Source organism: Mus pahari, chromosome 6 (assembly GCF_900095145.1).
Source record: "Mus pahari chromosome 6, PAHARI_EIJ_v1.1, whole genome shotgun sequence".
NCBI lineage: Eukaryota > Metazoa > Chordata > Mammalia > Rodentia > Muridae > Mus > Mus pahari.
This window is the reverse complement of record NC_034595.1, coordinates 26,902,513-26,926,836: the sequence shown is the minus strand read 5'-3', so window position 1 is coordinate 26,926,836 and position 24,324 is coordinate 26,902,513. Positions and strand designations below refer to the sequence as shown.

The window sequence follows — 24,324 nt, the reverse complement described above, 5'->3', positions numbered from 1 at the left end:
TTTCCAAAGAAACCAAAAATTTCCACTTCAATAGACTGAGAATGTATGGGAGAAATGTCTCTTTCATTTTAAAGACCTTTAGCAGTCATCTCTCACTAACAAGAAACATATGCACAATATCCTTGAATGTCTGCTATGATGCAGACTCAAGAGTTAGAAATCTGATCTTGAGAACCTTCAGAAAAACATTCTACCATACTGCAACACCATCTAGTCTCAAAAAAAGCTGGGAGAAGAAGTTATGCCAACAGCTGTAAGCATAAATCTCAAAATCATTCTTCAGCTGGATTTATGTCATAGCAATCAAAGAGAAGTGATCTGAAGGTCTTCATATTCATTTACCATGCTAGGGGTATAAAAGAAAGGAGTAGAATTAATGAGATCTTGAATGAGTTCTGTCATCATCCAAACTCTCCTTTATAAACAGAAAACAATGGGCAATAGGACTCAAATGAACTGTCATCTTCCACTCCCCATAGCTACATCCTAATGTCATATTCTCCCATTTACTCGCAGCTTATCAGAGAAATGGACTCCAGCTTTATGGGGGCAAATGAATGGAATGTAACATTCTCCCAAAGGGAAATACTTGGGCTCTAAGTGATAATTGGGGACCTTGTTGCCATGTCAATTCTGGGGCTTTAGCAATAAAAGGAGAAATCAGCAAGCTTCGCTGAGGACTCATAACACTTTAAAAGTAAGATTCAGAGTGTGCAAGCAGGGAAATGCAAATCAAAGCAACTTTGAAATCAAATTTTACCTCTGGTAGAATCAAGAACAATTGCTGGACAGGGTATGAGCAAAAGGGAAATCTGAGACGCTGTAGAATTACACACTTGTGCACTCACTCTGGAATCTCATCAGCATGTAGAATCCTCAAATTCAAGCAAGCAAACAATCAAAGAAACCTACCACAGAACCCAGATACACCACTCCTTGACTTATTTCTAAAGAATTCACCATCCTACACGTCAGATACTTTCTTAGCCTTTTTTCTTGCTGCTTTATTCACAACAGCAAGAAAATGGAAACAACCTAAATATCCTTAAACTGATGAACGGATAAGGAAAATATGGTACATGAACATCACAGAATACTATAATAAACTATAAAGAAAAATGAAATCATGAACTTTGCAGATAAATGGACAATCCTAGAAAAGATCAAACTGAGTAAGGTAACTCAGATTGAGAAAACCAAACGTCTCGTGTTCACTCTCACTGGAGGCTCCTAGCTCTAAAATTTTCAGATGTAAGCATATATTGTGGAGTAACTGCTAAAACAAGGAATGTAGAAAGAGACCATGGTGGTGGTGAATAGTTGCAATACAATAAAGAGGGGAATAGAAGAGCATGAGTGATCTGATTAGGGGAATCGGTAAAACAGGAATGGTTTCACTACGGACGGTGGAAGAATATAAACACAGAAGAAGGAAGAGGGAGGGCAAAATAACAGTAAAAATGTTTGAAAGAATCACAAGGCATCATAATATTGGCTATCTATCTAAAAATTAAAAATATAAGTTCTCTCTCTCTCTCTCTCTCTCTCTCTCTCTCTCTCTCTCTCTCTCTCTGTGTGTGTGTGTGTGTGTGTGTGTGTGTGTGTGTGTGCATGTGTAGTTTTCCCAACTGGACTAACAATACAGCTTGCAGAGCCAAAAAACACCTAACAAAGGTCCCAACACTAAGCAAGACAAGTACTTTTTTGAGTTGTTGGTGAGAGTCGTCTAAGAAATTCCCAAAACATTTGAGATATTTGAGGCTATTGTTATTGCTCTCTCCTACCAGAGTTCGAAGAAAAGTCCATGATGCTGATGACATAATGCACTTCAGATACAGCATCTAAATAACCCTCAACTAAAACTGACCTCAAAGTTTCCTCCATCAGAATTAGCTTTCATGGTGCCAAAAGCATTATGGAACCTTCCACAGGTGGAAAGCAACCAACAGTGCAGCACAACTATGGTGCCTATGAACCATAACACTCACCAGGATGAGAGAAATCATGCTTGATAATGAAAACCCAGCTAACAACTCAGTGCTATTGAAGTGATAGATCTTCACAAGTTTACAATTGCTAATTTACTAAACAAGCATAATCCCTAAATACACTCTAAGTATTTGTTCTTATACCCAGAGATAAGTGTAGACCTCATCCACCATTAATAAAACATCTCTTTGAAACAATTGCAACTGATTACAGAAAACCACAATTGATCAAAAGGCCAATTTGAGGAGCCCAGTCTTAATGGATATGTCTCCAAAACAACAGCTGTACCCAGGGAACATTGTGTGGGAAGATCTTAAGTGCCATAGGATCAGGAGGTTTGCTGTGAGATTGTGTTTCTAATAATATCATAAACTCCTCCAACATGACTGCCTAAATATCAACTGAACAAAACAACAACAATACATATGCCAACTTGGATGGGGGAAAGCCAATGACATCTCAACCCTACCTAAAGAACCATAGCCAAGTAAGGAATACTGACAGTGAGAGAAGTAAGCTCTAGGGAAAGTACAACAGCTACTAAATGGTCAGTCCCGAAAACATACACATAAGTAACATTAATTAGTCTAAGTTGTATTTAGGAATATATATGTATTATACATATAACATATATACATACACATATATAATATATAGTTATATATACATATAACAATAAGCTTTTTTAAAAGGAGTCTATGAATTTGAATGAGAGCAAGGAGGAACATATAGAATGGCTTGGAAGGAGTTTGGGTAGGGAAAAGATATAAACAATTATAATCTCTAAATTAGTAAAAACCTTTTACATTAGAAAAAGTTTATACTTCTAAATGTCTGTGTTGAAAAACAGAAAAAGTTTAATTGAATTTATCATATAAATTAATAATATGAAAACTCAAAAGCATAACAAACTGAAACTGTCACACTATAAAAAAACCGTGAAAAATCAGAGAAGAAATTAATGAAATAGAAACAACAATAACATCAATGATGATGGCAACCACACAGTAAGAAAAATCCTTCTGACAAAATAAAACTCCATTTGCAGACAGATTCACAGCAGAATTCTCTGAGTATTTCATAGAAGATCTACCATCAGTCAATCCAAATTATTAAAAGATATAAAAAAAGAAAAGAAGCAGAGAAAACAATGACCCTAATATCAAAACCATTAAAGACACAACAAAATGTATAGTCCAATATCCCTGATGAACATAGTTGCAAAATGCCCCCAAACAATGGAAACTAAATACGTGCAAACTAAACAGGGCATATATCAAACATATTATCCAACATGGTCATATTGGCTTCTTCTCTGTGAGACAGCCATTTTTTTTAAAAAACATATTGATTAGTAAAGAATTGTAGTGAATCATTGACATTGACATATGGACTGAAATTGCATGTCATCTCTATAAATTCAAAAAACCCTTTGACAATATCCCACATGACTTCACGATAAAAGTCTCACAGAATATAGTACTGTATAAAATATATTTCAATATAATAAAGGCTTACAAACTTATAGAAACTGAATAACTCTATGCAATGAAAAAAATGAGTCAAGGCGAAAATAGAGAAAGAAGTTAAGGAATTTCTAGAATTCAGTGAAAATGAATACACAATATATTCCAACTTATGGGATACAATTAAAGTGGTGCTAAGAGTAAAGTTCATAGCACTCAGTGCCTACATAAAAAAGATTACATACTAGCAAATTAATAGCACACCTAAAATGCTTAAAGCAATAAGATGTAACCACACCCAATAGTATATGGTAAGAAGTTATCAAATTAAGGGCTGAAATCAATAAAATAGAAACAAAGAGAATAATACAAATAATCATTGAAACAAGTTAGTTATTTGAGAAAATCAAAGACAGACAAATCTTTATCCAAACTAACTAAAAGACTGGCGAGAATATCCAAATTAACAAAATTATAATCAAAACAGGGGACATAACAAGAGACACTGAGGAAATCCAGAGAAAGATAAGGACATACTTTAAAAACCTCTCCTTCATCCTAGCAGGTTTGTTCTAACTGGGACACAGGTGAAACCCCTGCCCTAATATCTCCACATGCTGGGACCCCACAGAGCCCAGCTTGAGATCCATCTCCATTCCGAACCTAACTGCCACATTTTTTTGTGATTGGTATGCTGACTCCCACTCCTAATTGCTCTGTCTGTCTCCCAGGAGCCCTTCTCTAACCAGGGACATAGGTGAGACTTCCACAGAAATACCCCCACCTGCTGGGACCCCACCATGCCCAGTAGATATGTGCTCTGTTCTGCCCTGTCAGAGCTCCATCTTCCTTCCTGTTTGTAGCTCCATCTAAACTCTGTAATTGTCACCTCCTTGCCCCCATCTCTGCCTGTTTTCTAGGAGACCTGCTACAACCTGAGACACCCAGGCCAGCCAACATCAGAGACAAACAGATGGCAAATGGCAAGCACAAGGGCATAATCAACAGAAACGAATAAAATGTGGAACCATCAGAAGCCAGTTCTCCTACTTTTGCAAGCCCTGGATATAATACCACACCTGAAGAGCATGATTACAACCTTAAAAATCCTACCTCTTGAAGATAATAGAGGTCATTAAAGAGGATATGAATAAATCCCTTAAAAAAAAAAAGAAAAAAACCAGGAAAACACAAACAGGTGAAGGCAATAAACAAAGTGGTCTGAGACCTAAAATTGGAAATAGAAGCAATAAAGAAAACACAAATGGAAGCAATCCTGGAAATGAAAAAACCTAGGGAAGAGAACAGGAACTACAGATGCAAGCATCACCAACAGAATGCAAAAAATGGAAGAGACATTCTTAGGTATACCATAGAAGAAATTGATACATCGGTCAAAGAAAATGTCAAAACACCCAGGAAATTTGGAATACAATAAAAAGACCAAACCTAAGAATAACACGAATTTCTATTCCTATTGAATATTCCCAGTTGAATGGGCTAGAGAATATCTTCACCAAAATCATAGAGGAAAACTTCCCTAACATAAAGAAAGATAGCTATAAATGTTCAAGAAGCCTACAGAACGCCAAATAGATTGGACCAGAAAAGAAAATTCTCCTACCACATATTAATCAAAACACTAAATGTACAGAACAAAGAAAGAACATTAAAAGCTACAAGGGAAAAAGATAAAGTAATATGTAAAGGTAGACATATCAGAGTTATACCTGAATTCTCAACAGAGACTCTTACAGACTCTATGAGACCGCTATGTCAGCCCAGACTACTATACTCAGCAAAACTCTCAATCACTATAGATGGAGAAACCAAGATATTCCATGATAAGACCAAATTTAAACACTATCTTTCTACTAATCTAGCCCAGCAGAGGATAGTAGAAGGAAAACTCCAATACAAGGAAGGTAACTACACCCAAGAAAACACAAGAAATTAATCAACTCACAGAAAACCTAATAGAAGTGAAACACATAAACACACAAACACACACACAAACACACACACACACACACACACACACACAGTACAACTAACCACCATCACCTTCAAGAACAAAATAACAGGGAATAACAATTATCTCTTAAAATCAATGGACTCAATTCACCAATAACACAACACAGGCTAACAGACTGGATAGGTAAACAGGATCCATCATTCTACTGCATAGCATCCCCTCAGAAGTGAAGGGGAGGGAGTGGTGGAGGAACTCTGTGAGGGGGGATCAGGAGGGAGCAGAATTTGGTATGTAAACAAACAAACAAACAAACAAATAAATAAAATCCTATATTCTACAAACTTGGGAATTCTAAAATAAGTGGATAATTTTCTTGATAGGTGCCACTTACCAATGTTAAATCAACATCAGATAAACAATATAAATAGATCTATAACACCTAGTGAAATACAAGCAGTCATTAAAGTGTTCCAGCTAACAAAAGCCCAGGGCTGGAAGGTTGTGGAAGAACTCTACCCAAATTTTCAAATAAGAGATAAAAATTATTTCACAAAATAGAAACTGAAAGGATATACCCAACTCATTTTATGAGGCCAGAGAAACCACATGAAGACTCAACAAAGATAATATTCTTCAGAAACATTGCTGCAATGATACTCAATAAAATACAAACCAAATCCAAGAACACATCAAAAAGATCATCTAGCATGATCAAATAGACTTTGTCCCAGAGATTCAGGGATGGTTCAACATATGAAAATCAGTTAGTGCAACTAACCATATAAAGAAAACGAAAGGAAAAACTATACAATCATCTCATGAGATGCTAAAAATTCTTTGACAAAATCCAATACCCCTACATGATAAAAATTTAGAACTGATTACAGGTGAAAGATACATACCTAAACATAATAAAGCCATTTACAGTGAGCTTATACCCACTGTTAAATTAATTGGAGAAAAACTCAAAGCAATTTCACTAAAATCAGGAACAAGACAAGGCTGTCCACTCTCTCTGTATCTATTCAATATAGTAATTGGTGGTTTTGTTAGGGCAATAAGACAACTGAAAGAGATCAGGAGGTTACAAATATGAAACAAAGAAGTCATAGTAGTATTATTTGCAGGTGATATGATAGTCTACATAAGTGACCCTAAAGATTTTGCTAGGAAACTCATATAGCTGATGAATAAACACTTTCAGCAAAGTGTCTGGATACAAGATTAACTAAAACAACAACAACAACAACAACAACAACAACAACAAACAAGCCAATAGCCCTCTTATATATAATTGACAAATGGAGTGGGGGGAAAATCAACAAAACTGCACCGGTCACAATAGCCTCAAATAATATAAAATATAATATATTTTATTTATATCTTATTTTAAATAATTTAAATAATTTAAAAAATTTTAAATAATTTATATCTTAATTTAAATAATAATATATTTATTTATATAAATAAATATATTTTATTTATATTTATATCTTATATTATAATATAAGATATAAAATATCTTAGGATAACTCTAACTGAGCAAGTGAAATACTTGAATAATAAAAACTCCAAGTCTTTGAAAAAAAGAAATTGAAGAAATATCAGAAGATGGAAAGATCTTCTATGCGCATGTTTTGGGAGGATTAACAGTGAAAGTGGCCATCCTCCTAAAAGCAATCCGCATATTCAGTGGAATCCCAACTAAAATTCCAACACAATTCTTTACAGAACTTGGAAGGACAATTCTCAAGTTCTTATGGAAAAACCAAAAACTCAGGTAGCTAAAACAATCCAGTACTGTAAAAGAACTTCTGGAGGTATTGCCATTCCTGATTTCAAGTTGTACTATAGAACTATAATAATAATTTAAAAATAATCACATGGTATTGGCAGAAAAAACACACATGATCGTAAGCTCAGGCTGTCTCCACTCCACACCTGCTGTTGTGCTTAAGTGGCCATCTTACAATTTAGCATTATTAATATTCTCAGGTCTGTACAAGCTGTATATTCCCCAATGCTCTTTTCATCCTTCATCTGAGATTGTGGACTGCCACATGGTTCTAAGCCTCCATTTCTCCCCTTTATCTTTTCAATACTGGATTTCCATGGCAGCCAGTGTCCTACCTTTACCATGACCTGTCTCAAAGTGCCATGCCTCAGCTTCTCTCCATGATTCTTTTAATCATGAAATCTTCATTGCAACTATAGCTGTACCTTCACCAATGGCCTCTCCTGTTACCATGTCACAACTGATCCCCATGTTTTCCCTCAGTCTGGCAACTCTCATGCCACCAAAATTAGTAACACAAAGGAGATTCTCACACCTTACCCAGATCATCTGCCAGAATGAGATGCACCATCTGGAACATAAAAGTCTATGTGCTGACCTTGAGAACAAACTCTAGAGTTCATCTCAATGTTTCTGATTGCTTCTTAATCATAGCTAATTTCTCAGTTCAGTCTAATCAGCCTCCAGTACCCTAGTAAAGCAAATATTTCACATCAGTGGCCCTAGCTTTTTCTTAAGCACAAGTGATTCTTCAGCCTTTGCTAACCTGGAAACCACAGGCTTTCGTTCAAAATATCACATGAATAGCATTAGTAGAGTCTTTAGGAGACTCTCAGATTCCCCCCCTGAAGTTAACAAACCATGTCTCCCTTCATGTGCATTACTGTCACCATTGTCTTCTATGTTCCCACAGCAATCTACTAAGCTCTCAGTGCCTCAAATTTCTAAACAATTCCACAATCCTACACACAACCTCCCCCCAAAAAATACCAAAAACAAAACTAAACTAAAAAACAAACAAACAAAAAAAAACAAAAAAACATGGCTAAGTCTTCAAAGATTATCATGTGATCCTTGTCCTGATTTTTTGCTCTAGTTAGATTTCTATTCCTATGACAAAACAGCATGATCAAAAGCAACTTGGGGAGGGAAGGGTTTCTTTCAGCTTACAGCTTATAGTCTGACTTGAAGGGAAATCAGGACAGGAACTTGAGGTAGAAACTGAAGTAGAGGCCATGGAGGCACTCTACTTACTGGCTTGATCTCTCTAACTTGCCTGGTTTGATTTCTTATACACCTTAGGGTCACCTCCTGAGGGTGGTACCACTCAGAGTTAGCTGGGTCTTCCCTCATCAATCATTCATCATCATCATCATCATCATCATCAAAAAAAAAATCTCCCACAGATTTTGTTATAGCCCAGTCTGATGATCCTAGCTTGTGTTAATTTGAAAATAAACAACAACAACAACAACAAAAACCAGCCAGCACAGGATGGGGTAGATTTTAGTAGAAGGCTTTTCTGAGGTAACTGTTAGAAATTGTGTGTGTGTGTGTGTGTGTGTGTGTGTGTGTGTGTGTGTGTGTGTAAGTGTGTGTTGGATATATTCTGAAAGAGGTGACTAAGACAAAGAATTATGTCCCTTAAGAATAAAAGTCAATACCTTCCTCACAATGCCTATAGTGAGTGACAAAGGATTCTAGAGAAAAGTAATGTTCACAACATCAGGGTTTTAAAGTAATTAAGTAATTACCAGAAAGAAAACAATTTTACTTTTTTTTTTTTTTTTGAGTTGGGGAAAAGGAAAAAAATTAGCACAATCCAGTGAAGTTGTTCGTGTAATTTCAGTTTCCAAACACACCCACTCTCACATCCCCACTTGAGACTATATACAACTCCACAAACTGTACTACCAATTGCTACAAAACAGAGGCAAGTATTTATGGCTAACCTTTAACCACACAATTTCAAGGTTCCTATTCCAATAAGAAATACGAGCGTAAGCAAGGGAGATAGAGAGAAGTACTGTAGACAGTTGAATTTATGAGTGTATTGGAGCCCAGGTCAGAGAGAAAGGGGAGAAGATTCATTGTTCTCCAAGAAAGAAGCTGCCGTTCACCCATATATTTCTCACTACCCTTATCTGCAGAGATGTGCAGCTTTGTTAGGAAATACAATTTATTTTTGAATATTTTGTAGCAGAAGTAAAACCATAGCTTGACACTTACATTTCATTTGCTTGAAGATGGACTTGTTAGGCTCAAGCCAGTGCTAGGGAGAAAACAAAAACAAAACAAAGATTGGTGATAGGAATGGAAACTCCTGCAATAAAAGCTGTGTCTGTGAGGAGATTGGAATGTTCTAAGTCCAGAGGCTAATTACCTTACAGTGGGCTAGTTCTAACCCTCCAGAGCAGCAATTTCTTGCCCACCTCTGTGTCTGATCTAACATCTGGTGCATAATAGGAACCTTTTAGAATCTATTAACTTGGCTGACAACTATCTTTATCCAATCCAAAAGCTAAGAATGCCATCAGATAACATCTCGGGCCTATAGGAAAGCTTTCCTCTCCTCATTGTACCTGACTCTGACATATTTTTGAAGGGTTAATGACCTAAAAACCTAAGAATGACAGAGAATCTGGACAGGGACATTTGACTGATAACTTCTGTAGATGTTTCTGTTGAAATCAACAGTTCAACCCCCCAACCCCACCTTAGTAATTACAACTTAGAAACTGTACATTGGGATAAACTTAATTTGACCCAGAGATGTTAGGCTATACTCTCCAAACCCTGGTCCAGGACATTCTACTTGGTTGGGCACAACTAGAACTCATAGCCCCTAAATATTCTCAAACAATTAATAATAAACAGCCTACAGTTAACATACAAGTTTCATACCCTCAACTCCCTCATATAAGACTGTTTCAAAGATGTCTTGAGGGCTTAATCTCCATTTGAGCCCAGTGGTTGCTGCCCTTTGTTGTCCTAGTTAAAGGACAGACGGCTTCTGTTGATGTCAGACTTGTGCTCTCATTCCTTTCCAGTTGTCACAGTCCATCCCAATCTAACATTTTGGGAAACAATGAGGGGTTTCAATGACTCCTCCCCAGCTGACTGCTTTCTTTCTCCCTCCCTCTTACCCCCTTCTCCTCAGCACTACAAACCCACTATGGGCTAAGATCCCAATGGAGCCATTCCTATGTGAACACTCCAAATTCCAATGTCGTAATAATTTTCAGGTTTGGGAAACTATTGATTCAAAGGCTAAACTCGGTTTCTGTCTCCTTTTCTTCCTTTCCACTATTGATCTAATTCTGTTGTCCCTCTCATCTACAGAGTAGAAGCTTTTTATACTCTGACCACACTGAATCCATCCCACATCCAAACAACAAGGTAAGGTTCAGGTTCAGTATAAGGGTGCTCTGGACAGACACCATATCTGGGCCTATATGTTCCTCTGGCTTTGCCTGCCAGGTAACTAGAATTTTGAACCTCAGGGGTTCTTCCAGATCCCCACATTTGGCTTTGTCTACTCTGTGAATTCCCATTCCAGCCCTTAGCCATTCATTTGCAGTCACTTTCTGGTTATAGGTGATATCTTATTCTTGGAATGGTTATCTTGCCCACAATGAGGTCTAAGATCTTCATTCTCAAACATTTTGGGTTGTCTGAAAACAAACCTCAAGATGTTACTGTACTGAAGTCTTGGACAATACTTTCTCGTTTCAGAGTCTCACTGACTCAGGCAACTTTGTGTGACAGAATGACAAAAGGTGGGAAGTGTTCCACTTTCAAGTCTTTGTTTTCTGTCTTCACTCTGACTATTTGCTATATTCCACCATTTCTACAGTTTTACCAGTGTAAAGTTCTAAACCTAATTCCTCAAACCTTTTCCCAGATGCTCATCTAGCTGATGGGCCCCTCCCTATCAAAGTGGAGCAGTCACTACTGTCAAATTGTTTTGTGCTGTTTAATCTGAGAAGCCAGCCCTTAACTATGGAACTGGCCCTCCCACTTCAGAGTCGAAGTATGTTTTTTGTGGAATAGTCTCTAAATCTCTGTCTTGGGTCAGGCTGATCCTTTGATTCTATGACTCCGAAAAGGAAATGAGCCAGTCTAAGAAACAAAGATTCATAAATCCTAATAGGTACATAATGCTGTCAGTGAAGAGCCACTACAGTAGGCTCTGCAGAGAGTTAATGATTGCCATTTCTGCCTGGTGTCTCCAGACTCATTAGACTCTGAGGTAAGAGGTCCCCCAACTCCAGTTTTCCTCTTTTCCTCACATTTTTACTTTTGCTTCTGCCCAATCTAACAATGTGTGTGCCGAAGATACCCGTGTTAAGATTCACTTTCAGATGAAGATTGTAGAAAACACAAATAGAACAAACAAAATAATGTTCATGTCTTGATTTATTAATACATGTCTTAAATATATATATATATATATATATATATATATATATATATATATATATATATATATATTGACCACATGTAATTATGGTTTCACATCATGGACTCAGCACAAAATTGACTTATAAATAAGTGTTCTTATAAACTAAAGTTTTAATTTGGCTCCACTTCATTTTCTTTTCATAGTAAAACTAAAATTAATTAAAATAATAATAATAATGGAAAATGATAATAATAATAACTTAGCACCAAATTAACTTATGAAAATGGTCCTAAATCTTTCATTTGAACAATTACCATGAGGACATGAATTTAATAATATTTGTTTTTCTTTCATATATTAATTCTGACCATAATTTCTCCTCCCTTCACTCTTTCCAGTTCCTTCCACCACCACCTCCCCTTTCCCCAGATTCACTCTTCCTCTGTTTCCATTCAGAAAAGACCTATCTTCCAAGGGATATAAAAAATAAGAACATAACAAGTTACAATAAGACAAGAAACAAACCCTTGTATCAAGGTTGGATGAGTCAAATCCATAGAAGAAAAGGGTCTTAAGAGCAGGCAAGAGAGTAAAAGCATTGCTCCCCTCCTCATTGTCAAAAGTCCCAGGACAAGACATACTTAAAGTTTTCTGGTCAAAATGCCTTGATCCTCATCTGAATTCTGGTTCTGACAAATATCCTTCTCAAAGATCTAGTACAGAGCTTCTGTCCTATTTTCTGAGGTACATAAGTATAATCTTCATATCTTCATTTATGCTGACATAAGAAGACATTAAATGTTAATACTCTTCCACAAAAAAAGGGAGCTTAATAGTCCACTCAGTCAATTTTATACCGACAAAAGTTTAAAATAAGAAGTGACAGCTATCTACGTGACTATAAAATATTCTTAACCATACAAAGTAAAGAGTTTTCAGTCTAATTGTTTCAGGGACACCCACACTACTACCAGTAACTCCTTACCAACTCCTTGTAAGCAAGTTAAAAAACTCACTGGTTTTCCAGGAGGAACTTTGATAAAATTAAACTTTGGTTTGTCATTGGGATCATACCATCCCCTAAGGAGTATATTATCACAGCAGATAGTATTTCATTTGTTAATGCTATTATGTCTTACAATATTAAGAAAACAATTCACACACACACACACACACACACACACATATATATATATATATATATATATATATATATATATATATATATATATAAAATGTCATCAAAGTTTCTAAGATCAACAATTACAAAAAACTGGCTAGAATGTTATGTTGAGTCAATCAAAGTTTATTTAGACATATTCAGCTACTCAAATATTAAACAGTTGTTTATATCTATCTATATCTATCTATATCTATCTATCTATCTATCTATCTATCTATCTATATATATATATATATTCAAATCATAACTATTTTCTTGAGTATGACCTAGTAATTGTAGTAGTCCTAATGATCTTACCCTTCGTATGTTATAGAGATATCCTTCTCACATAAAACACTTCAAGAATACATATCATCAGATTGCTGTCTTATATTCTGGATCTTTGCTATCTGTTAAGTTTTATTATTGTACCTTCTGTGAAGCACTTTAACTTTTGCGCTCTCTACATGGCCCTTTTGTCAGGTAGAAGGAGTTAAGAGTGATTTGTGCCCTGAAACCTCTAAAAGAATATCTGGTCATGTCAAAAAGGAGACTAATAGGCTGCCCAATTCACTCCCTCTTCTGGACATTTATTTTTTAGGTCTCAGAAACAATCATCTTCCCTGAAGCCTACCCTGTATCAGTTAACATCTCTGTCACATTAGCTATCAGAAAATCTTAAAGAAATTTCAGTTCAGCTTAATATCCATCAGGACCAACTGAATTCTTTGGTTGCTATGGTACTTGAAAAATGAAAGAAAGCTAGATCTGACTAAAGAAAAAAAAAATCCAGCTAGGCAGTGATGGCGCAAGCCTTTAATACCAGCACTCAGAGTGCAGACACAGTCAGATCTCTGTGAGTTCAAGGCCAGCCTGGTCAACAGAATGAGTTTCTAAGGCTGTTATACAGAGAAACTCTTAGATCACTCAGGAACCCAATAGCTATGAAATTGCTAATTTCATTATTTGATCCTACATTCTCAGTTGCTTCACCAAGTTCCTCCAACAAAAATTACAAATTTTTATCACTCAGAGAGTCAAAGAGTCCTTCAGGCCAGAAGGATATTAACATTATCCACCATAAGGACCACCTTTACGTATCACATCAACCCATCCACCCTTGAACAGTTGATCTTTCCCTCATTCAGCTGGAAGCATCTTCCACACAATAACCCCATTTCCAAATGAATATCATCTTATAAAATTTCCTGTTTTGAACCTTCTTCAGTCCAACTTTTTATCCATTTGGAGTTGGGATATGTTGGAATAAACATTGTTTTGCCCAGAAGTACTCAGTTCTGCTCCTACTGGAACTCTACACCCCTATATATTCTCAGAAAAACTGCAGACAACCCAGACTCAACACCTGAAACTTCTCTACCCTCAGTTCCCTAACATAAACCTGCCCGATGTCACCCTGAGGGCTCAAGCTCTATTCCTGCAGAAAGATTATTGCCCTTCATTGTTTCAATGAAAGGACAGTCTGCTTCTATGGAGGTTGAAGTTATTTTCATGAAACGGCTTCCACTTTAGAACAGGAATTTTGGATACCTAAATTTGTGTTCCCAGGCCATGGTCACTCAAAACAGCTTCAGAGTAGACTATTTCTTATTCTTGTTAAGATGAGAATTGTTGGTTTTTGCATCAACAACGTAGATATGAATGAAAGTCTCAGAAAAAAAGCTATACCTTCAAACTGAAACCTTCTACAAGGCTGATTAAGTGGTTAGAACTTTAGTGATTGAGACAGTATGTCCAAAACCTAACTAAAATTAACCTTGGTCCATCTTTCCACTGCTAACTGGCTATTCCTTTCACATTTGATTGATGGATCTAACATCCAGTGACTAACAGGTAAAAAGCTTTACAAGTGAAGTGCATTAGTTTAGCACAGTACTCCCTGTTTTGCTATAACCCAGCCTTTCTGATGTTTCTCCTAATGTATTGAAAAGTGTTTTGATTTATGACTATTTTGTTCTGTTACTATAAATACTCAATCGAACTTCTTTGCTGTTGAAACACAGGATTTGAGCAAGCTAAATCTATGTTCTTGGGTCATGGTCATTCATATTTTCTTTAACCTATGGTGAGAGTTGTGTTTCCATTTCAAAAACATCTTGAGTTTAGGGAAGCCCCTTTTATGGGCACCTGCACACACTGTATTAGAAAGAAAAAAAAGCAGAGAAAATTTACCAAGGTTAACACTTCACTCTACCACCTTTTGTTCCAGTGCAGAGGTTCCTCTTGCTTGTATTCTTGCCGAGGGCACTGAAGTTTAGCTGGAATTTGATCTCCTTGATGAAGAATCCTGTGGAATCTGGGAACAAGATGTCCCTGCTAACTTAGCTGGTTAAACTGCTTGCTTGTTCAAAACCTCCCAGTGCAGCTGCCGACTGATTTAGCAAGAGGTGGATTCTGTCTTTAAAAGCCCTTTGTTCTAAATAGTCAGGATTCATCAGGATCCCAAACTACTGAGCATAGTCCAAGATAGCCTGGGAATAAAGCCTTGCAACTCTCGACAAATTGTGTCTGAGTGGTCAGTTTTTGGTGGACTCCCCATAATACTTTCTGTCTTCCAATAAAGGTCTATGCTCTGCATTATCTTTATTGTTTAATGTAATTCATGCTCATAAATTTAAATAAAAGCATTGACTGAATACCAGGTGCCCTTCAAGAATATCATCTTATATTGGGTGCAGCTACTTATTTGCTACTCAGAAATCTGTGGCTCTTAATCTGAAAAGATTTGCCTCATGTTACCTAGCTAAATGACAATGGAATTCGAGAGAGAGAGAGAGAGAGAGAGAGAGAGAGAGAGAGAGAGAGAGAGGTCTTTAGCATCCTCCTCATCAGTATGCATAACAAGCAATACTCTCTTTGATGAATATTTATTTTCTCAGGAACTGAAAAACTGAGTGGTCAAATCAGTAGTTTCCAATCTAATATATCAGATCTGTAAAGTTTTCTCAAGCAGTACGAAGATTCTTTCAACTTTTTCAATATTATGGGACAATTCTTCAAGAGAACAGGACGTGCACTTACACATAGGCAAGCTTCTTCAAAAAAGCAAGTTTCTTTACTTCTGACCAAAATTATATCAGTTTGTTTTTTTGAAACCCTTACTGTCACATATTAAAACATCCAGAAATATAATTCATATTATAACCTAGCATCTATGTAACTGTGTGTAAAAATATTCTCTGCATCTCACACTCCATAATTCTAAGGTAAAAATCGACCTAGATCAGTAGGTCTTAAAGTTACTATAAAGCTGTGCAGCTGTAGTGAAAAAAAAAAAAAAAGAAAAAAAAAACTACCAAATTGCTGTGGTGGCCCTTGGTTTTATTATGTATGCATAATTTAGTTGGTAGGGACCATGTTTCAGTGGGCTGCATGGAAGTGAATAATAAACAGACTTCATTGTGATTAAATCATTTTGGGATAAATAAGCAGATTAATTTAAAATTGTGCTCAGGAGAAAAATATGAGCAATCAGAAGCCTGCCCATATTATTGTTTCATAAAGATAACCACTACCCATTTTGCCAGACTGAAATATAAATAACTTTTCCACATTCTCTTTGCTTAGTATCCTTTAAGTATCAGATTTACCTTCCTGAATTTGAACCCATTGTTCTAAAGTCTCTCTTACTCAGGGAACTGGTGAATCTGTTGTCTTTCATGTACAGTGAAAGTTGGTGCTAGTACTGGATGAAGATTCAAAGAGAATGAATGTCATCTGGGATTGGCTATGTATGCCAAGGATAGGGAGAGGAAATATTTAAGGAATGCCTTCAAGGTACTTACCATCTGTGCCCTAAATAAATTATTTATTCTAAATGAGCTGGTTTCTTCATTGCTTTAAGAAACATACCTCACAGTTTCTTTTCAGTTCCTATTTTCTTTCCTTTCAGGTTCTGTGTATTACACTTGCTTATACACTGTGACCGATATCTACTTTTTTAGGGCAACTATCATTTCCCAAAAGGATACACAAGGTAGAGAGACTTAGGGAGAATAACCTCATAATAATCATCTTTCAAAGGATTACAGGAAACCATGTTTTCAAAGAGGGCTAAACTCAATCTGTTAATAGTAGTTAAAACAATGACTAACCAATTTCATTATTCTCTAATTCATGCCTGTAAACAAAGAAATACATAGCAAGGATCTTCTATTATTTTTATTGGATATTTTCTTTATTTACATTTCAAATGTTATCACCTTTCCCAGCCTCCCTCCACACCGAATTCTCTATCCCACCCCCCTCCCCACTTCTATGAGAGTGTTTCCCCAACCACCCACCTACCCAATCCTGCCTCCCTACCCTTACTTTCCTCTGCACTGGGACATTGAGCCTTCACAGGACCAAGAGGGCCTCTCCTCTTATTGATGTCCTACAAGGCCATCCTCTCTACATATGCGGCTAGAACCATGGATTCCTCCATGTATACTCCTTGGTTGATGGTTATGTCCCTGGGAGCACTGGAGGGTCTGGTTGGTTCATATTGCTGTTCTTCCTCTGGGGTTGAAAACCCCTTCAACACATTCAGTCATTTCTCTAACTCCTCCATTGGGAACCCCATTGGTGACCCCATGTTCTGTCCAAGGGTTGGCTGTGAGCATCATCCTCTGTATTTGCCAAGCTCTGGCAGAGCCACTCAGGAGAAAGCTATATCAGGCTCCTGTAAGCATGCATTTCTCGGCATCCACAATAGTGTCTGAATTTGGTGACTGTATTATGTGAAAGCATGCATTTCTTGGCATCCACAATAGTGTCTGAATTTGGTGACTGTATTATGTGATGGATCCCCAGGTGGGGCAGTCTCTGGATGGTCTTTCCTTCAGTCTCTGCTCCACACTTTGTGTCCATATTTGCTTCTGTGAGTATTTTGTTCCCCCTTCTAAGAAGGACCAAAGCACTCACACATTGGTCTTCCTTCTTCTTGAGCTTCATGGGGTCTATGACTTGTATCTTGGGTATTCTGAGCTTTTGGACTATTATCTGCTTATCAGTGAGTGCATTCCATGTGTGTTCTTTTGTGATTGGGTTGCCTCACTCAGGATGATATCTTCCAGTTCCATTTGCGGAAGAATTTCATGAATTCACAACCAGCATAAGTGACCAGAGCATCAACAATGAGAAGAGAGAAGAGAATCTTCTCTCCCACAATGCCCTACCAGAGGATAAGCCCATCCCCAGCAGGGCCTCGCCTAGAGGCATCAAGAGATGGACAAGGAGGTTGGGAGATGCCATCAGGATGCTGTGCTGTTGCTGCATTCAGCAAACAAAAAAGCCTGGGCTGGGGCAGAACAGAGTTTCCCCCCAGAAATGAGGCACAGGGAGAAAGTCCAGAGACACAGCAGCAGGCAGGATGGTTTAAAGATAACTGGAAAGTGTTCTCAAATCTTGATGAGGAACCAGTTCCTGTCAGAACAGACCCTCACATTCTAGAGGCGATGAAGTCTATTGGGTTCCGAGCTAAAGATATTAGAGAGTCACTAAATAAAGGAAAATTTAATGAAACACAGCTTCATATTATTTAATGCAAGGGCAGGCTCTCCAGAGTGAAGTTCGCTCAACCCAGGCTCCAACAGTGAGTCAACTTAAGGCCTCATTCCCTTCCATGGATTCTGCTGCTGCTCCCTGTTTAAAACTGAAAAAGAGTGGGCTCATTTCTAGATCTTCAATTCCATTCCATTGATCTTCCTGACTGTTTCTGTACCAATACCATGCAGTTGGTTTTTTTTAGTCACTATTGCTCAGTAATACATCTTGAGGTCAGGGATGGTGATTCCAACAGAAGTTCTTTTATTGTTGAGATAGTTTTCACTATCCTGGGTTTTTTGTTATTCTAAATGAATTTGCAAATTGATCTTTCTAATCCTATGAAGAATTGATTTGGAATTTTGATGGGGATTGCATTGAATCTGTAGATTGCTTTTGGTAGATGGCCATTTTGACTATATTAATCCTGCCCATCCATGAGCACGGGAGATCTTTCCATCTTCTGAGATATTCTTTGATTTCTTTCTTCAGAGACTTGACGTTCTTGACATAGACATTTCACTTGCTTGGTTAGTCACACAAAGTTATTTTATATTATTTGTGACTATTGTTAATGGCGTACTTTCCCTAATTTTTTTCTTAGCCTATTTATCCTTTGAGTAGAGGAAGACCACTGAATTGTTTGAGTTATTATTATATTCAGTCACTATGGTAAAGTTGTTTATCAGGTTTAGGAGTTCTCTGGTGGAATTTTTTTGTGGTCACTTAAGTATATGATTATATCATATGCAAGTAGTGATATTCTTCCTTTCCAATTTGTATCCCTTTGGTCTCCTTTTGTTGTCTAATTGCTCTAGCTAGAACTTCCAGTACTATACTGAATAGACAGGGAGAGAGTGGGCAGCCTTGTCTGGTCCCTGATTTTAGTGGGATTGCTTTGAGTTTCTCTCCATTTAGTTTGATGTTGGCTAGTGGTTTGCTGTAGATTGCTTTTACTATGCTTAGGTAGGGGCCTTGAATTCCTGATCTTTCCAAGACTTTTAACATGAACAGTTGCTGAATTTTGTCAAATGCTTTTTCAGCATCTAATAATATAATCCTGTGGTTTTTTTCTTTGAGTTAGTTTTTGTAGTGGATTACATTGATGGGTTTATGTATATTGATCCATCCCTGCTTCTCTTGGATGAAGCCTGCTTGACCGTGGTGCATGATAATTTTGCATGATAATTTGGTTGGCAAGAATTTTATTATTTTTGCATTAGTGTTCATATGGGAGATTGGTCTAAAGTACTCTTTCTTTGTTGGATCTTTGTTTGGTTTAGGTATAAGCATAATTGTGGCTTTATAGAATGAATTGGGTAGTGTTCCTTCTGTTTCTATTTTGTGGAATAGTTTGAGGAGTATTGGTATTAGGTCTTCTTTAAAGTCATGATAGAGTTCTCCACTAAACCCATCTAGTCCTGGGCTTTTTTTTTTGGTGGGGAGACTATTAATGACTGCTTCCATTTCATTAGGGCTTATAGGACTGTTTAGATGGTTTATCTGATCATGTTTTAACTTTAGCACCTGGTATGTGTCTAGAAAATTGTTCACTCCATCAAGATTTTCCAATTAATTGTGTATAAACTTTTCTAGTAGGATCTGATGATATTTTGTATTTATAATGTTTCCATTGTTATATCTCCCTTTTCATTTCTGATTTTATTAATCTTGACACTGTCTCTGTGCCCTCTGGTTAGTATGGCTAAGGGTGTATCTATCTTGTTGGTTTTCTCAAAGAAATAAGCCTGGGAGTGGGGCTTCCTATGGGTGTTATGGGACTGGCTGGGGAGTGTGAGACCAAGATAAACCAGTGCAGACTGGAAAGTACCCAAGCCACTGGTTAAGTGGGGTTCCTATGTTCCTGGATCCCGCTGGTCCCAGTTACTCCCAGTGATATTGGAACAGATGTTGTGTCCTCCTCACCTCGATCCTCGAAGTCATTGCTTTTAATAGCTGAGTAGTATTGCATTGTGCAAGCATACCACATTTTCTGTATCCATTCCTCTGTTGAAGGACATCTGGGTTCTTTCCAGCTCCTGGCTATTATAAATAAGGCTGCACTGAATAGAGTGGAGCATGTGTCCACATAGCAAGGATTTTCATTGCAGTTTTATATGAAATAATAAAAAGTTACAAATAACAGCAAAGGCAATCATTAGGAAAATAGGTAAATAAGTTGTAATTTGCTAATATTCTGGATGATTCAAAAAGAATGTTGATATGAGATAAAATCTTATGTCTAACATATAGAAAGATTTTAGAAATAGTTCAGGATGAAAAAGTAAGCTGAAAAATTTATAACTGTAGCAGCTGTTAGCAACCCGAGGGAATATAGCCATAATAAACATGTCAATACCACAGCCACTATTCCAGAGAGTTTATAGTACTAGCATTAGTTATCTTTTTGTTATCACTTTCCTTTACCAAGTTAGCTTACATGTTGTGATCAAAGACAGATAATATCCAAAATTATGCATGAAACATACAGAGAACTTGATGGTGTTTGTTAAGATCCTGAGCATACCCAGGAGGTACAAACCTGCCATTATGAAATAATTGTCCTTATTTAGAATGAAATTAATTTAGTGTTTTTCTTGAAACATATGTGAAAAATGTTTCAAAGTGCAACTATATTGTTAGTATGTAAGTGGTATATTGTTTAGATTTGTCTTACTTATATGGAAATGTTCTTCATCCTATAGAAAACAATGATATAATGACTAAGACAATAAGAGAACGATACATTGAGAAAAATTAAAAATAAGATGTAGGGGCTGGTGAGATGGCTCAGTGGGTAAGAGCACCCGACTGCTCTTCCGAAGGTCCGGAGTTCAAATCCCAGCAACCACATGGTGGCTCACAACCATCTGTAACAAGATCTGACGCCCTCTTCTGGAGTGTCTGAAGACAGCTACAGTGTACTTACATATAATAAATAAATAAATCTTTAAAAAAAAAATAAGATGTAAAAAGGAGAAAATTAAGGTCTACCTAGAGGATGAAAGTGAATTTCATGTGATTTTTACTCTGCATGAAGAATTTTCCTCATAATAGAAAATATGAAGCTCAGCTCAGCACTCAGGGTCACAGTCTTTCTCCTTGACTCATACAGTGTTAGCTTTCAGTGACTCCATTTGTTATTGATCCTTTTCTCCTTCCTGTCTCACTTTTCATTCTCTTCCACCTAAGGGCATTACTTATGCATTTGCCAGGCAGCTTTCAGCCACTTTCCTCTCCATTCACTTCTTTTGTTTCCTTACTTTGCTTGTTCTTTCCAATCGAGGTAAGAGCTGGCCAATAATGTCAGCAACTTCTATTTCCACTAGAGGTCTAGATGTGTAAAAGTATATTACATTATGTGATCTGCTTGAAAGTTAGAGGGGCCAAAATACTTTTCCTATTTTGTTTAAGTTCATTTGCTATCTGGAATTTATCACACTTTGGTTTTAAAAATAAATAATTGTGTTTTATAACTAAAAAGAAAGGCAGAAACAGCTGCAGATTTATGTGAATTCATGGCTGGTGAATTTAAGTCTTGATGGACACTTCATTTCTTTAATTCTCTTACAGAATAAAAGCTACAAAATTCACAGAAGCTAAATTCCCTCTACTGGTTTACAGGATGAACTGAGGGAGCATGGGGAAACAGAGGATTATTGATTAGTGTTACTTGAAAGTACTAGGGGAGAATCAGCCACAGATAAGATCAGAGTTAAGCAGCTGTCCTCATTGACACTAGGTAGAGTTACCTGTGAAGGGGATCCTCAAATGATAAAACGCTTCCATCAGATTGGCCTGTAGGCAAGTCTATATGGCATTTCTTTATTAATGAGTGATGTAGGAGGGCCCACATATTGTGAACACTGACATTTTTGGGTAAGGGGTCCGCAAAGGTAGTCATGTAGCTGAACATAAACCTAGACAGGAAGCCAGTAAGCAGTGCTCTTCCATGGCTTCTGCATTAGTTCATGCCTCCAAGTTACTGCCTTGAGTTCCTGCCCTGAATTTGGTTCATGATGGACCACAAGTATAAGTTAAAACAAACTCCACACTAGGTGGCTTTTAATAATAGTGTTTGCATCATAACAGATATCCAACTAAGACAATAGTGTTTCTCTTCTTAGGGAAGTTCCTCCTTAGTTTATTGGAATCTACTGTAAAACAACCTCTATAGTTCACCCTACTTTCTGCAAGCCAGTTTTCACTTTTAAAATAGCGATTGACTTTTTGCAGGAATATAAATACCTTTGCATGATCTCTGATTCCTCAGCTCCCCTGTGAAATAAAAGAGAGGATTTTGCCCAATATTATGATATTAAGAAATTACGTTACTTCCTTCTTTTAAGGCCACATAAGGAAGCCCTGGTGAGAGGTCCAAATATAAAAGATATTTTAGAATCAACAAAATCAAACCTGAAAATATCATAAACCTTTTCTTAGAACACATTCATTTTGACAGCAGATTAAATAAATAGAAGAAAAATAGAAGAGAACTGAATAAAGAAAATACAGATAGAATCCCCAAACTGTCTACATTGTAATTTTCTGACCTGCACTGACAGAAGGAAGGGATGCAGGATTGGGAGTAGGAGATTGAGTGTAGAGTCCTTTACTACTGCAGTCCACACTCTGACCCTGAAGTATACGTGTGTCACCAAATCCTTCTATATTTCTTTCTTTATAACTTTTGACACCAATTGTACATAACAGGGTCATTTCTCCACTTATTTAGCATTTTAATCTGGACTACTGGGAGGGAAGATGGTACGCAAAGGGGCAACTAAATATAAGCAGTGTGATTTTTCATTTGGTAATTGCTGAAACAAACAATTTTAAAAATGGCTCTGAAAGTAAATATTATAACACATATTTATCCTCAAATGTTTGGTTTCTGTTGACATGGATTTAGCTCATGATTACAGAATAAGTCACAGTCCCATCTCTTATCTTTCTCAAGCATCTTAGTGCTGTAAGGTAGAAAAATGTACAACCCAAAGACATATATTCAACAATCCATGAATCTTTCCCCTTAATATTAACAGGATCCAAGTGTCTAAACAGTTACCATGATGGCCCTGAAAACCATTACCCAATTCTCGTTTTCACCAGGGCAAAGTCCAAAGCAACTAAATCCCGGTGCTATATACATAAATTATGCCATTTATGGGCACTTTGCTTTCTGCTGCAAAGGCAAGACTATCTGAGTGAATAGGGCCTTAACAGAGTTGTGGATGGTAAAGCAATAGAGAATATCCTATTGTTTTCCTACAAGTAAAAAGTATTGCAGTCATTTCTGTAAAACGTATGAGAGCAACGTAAAACAAGAACAAATGAGAAGCTACTTACTGTGCATTTGTTTGGAAGTGCTCCACAGAACAATCTTAACTGCTTTGGTGTGGCAGTTTTTACCTTTGCAGCTATAGAGTCTCGGATAACTTAAAAAGGAAAGGTAATTAAGGAAAAAATGTACAAAATGAAGGAGGTGGTGTGAAAGCTAAAAAAGCACAACCCCCCATTTAAATATTCATCAACTCTGTATTCAATTTTTATTTGGCTCCCTACAGTGCTCAGAATACTGTATACATCCCTATATCCTTGTAATTCACCTTAGTAAGATAGGAGTGGGTATCTCTAGTATAAAGTCAGCCAAAATTTGATAATATATCAATAAATAGTCATATTGTTTTAAAATATAACTTGTGAAAACATAATTTCATTATAGCTCCTACTTTAGAGTCAATAACTCAGTATACAATAATAAATTAAACTCATAATATAAATATAATATCTTGTAAAAGAATTATCTGTGATTATTACAACTTAGAAACTATACATTGGGATAAACTTAATTTGACCCTGGTCCAGGACATTCTACTTGGTTGGGCACAACTAGTACTCATAGCCCCTAAATATTCCCTGATTTAACTTTGGTACCTGGTATCTGTCTAGGAATTTGTCCATTTCATCCAGGTTTTCCAGTTT

At 36.8% G+C, this 24,324-nt stretch overlaps 1 protein-coding gene across 4 annotated transcripts in view; it reads right to left on the bottom strand.

The window, feature by feature from the left end:
- Positions 1–24,324, bottom strand: part of Frmd3 (FERM domain containing 3) — a 174,383-nt gene that overhangs the window by 95,140 nt on the left and 54,919 nt on the right. For 3 of the 4 annotated variants that reach the window (XM_021200071.1, XM_021200070.2, XM_029540286.1), the window contains exon 3: positions 9,455–9,497. In XM_021200071.1, coding sequence (XP_021055730.1) covers positions 9,455–9,497 — 43 coding nt within the window. Of the gene's footprint in view, positions 1–9,454; positions 9,498–14,985; positions 15,073–24,324 lie in introns of those variants that run through there. The other variant, XM_029540287.1, reaches the window with a different exon arrangement.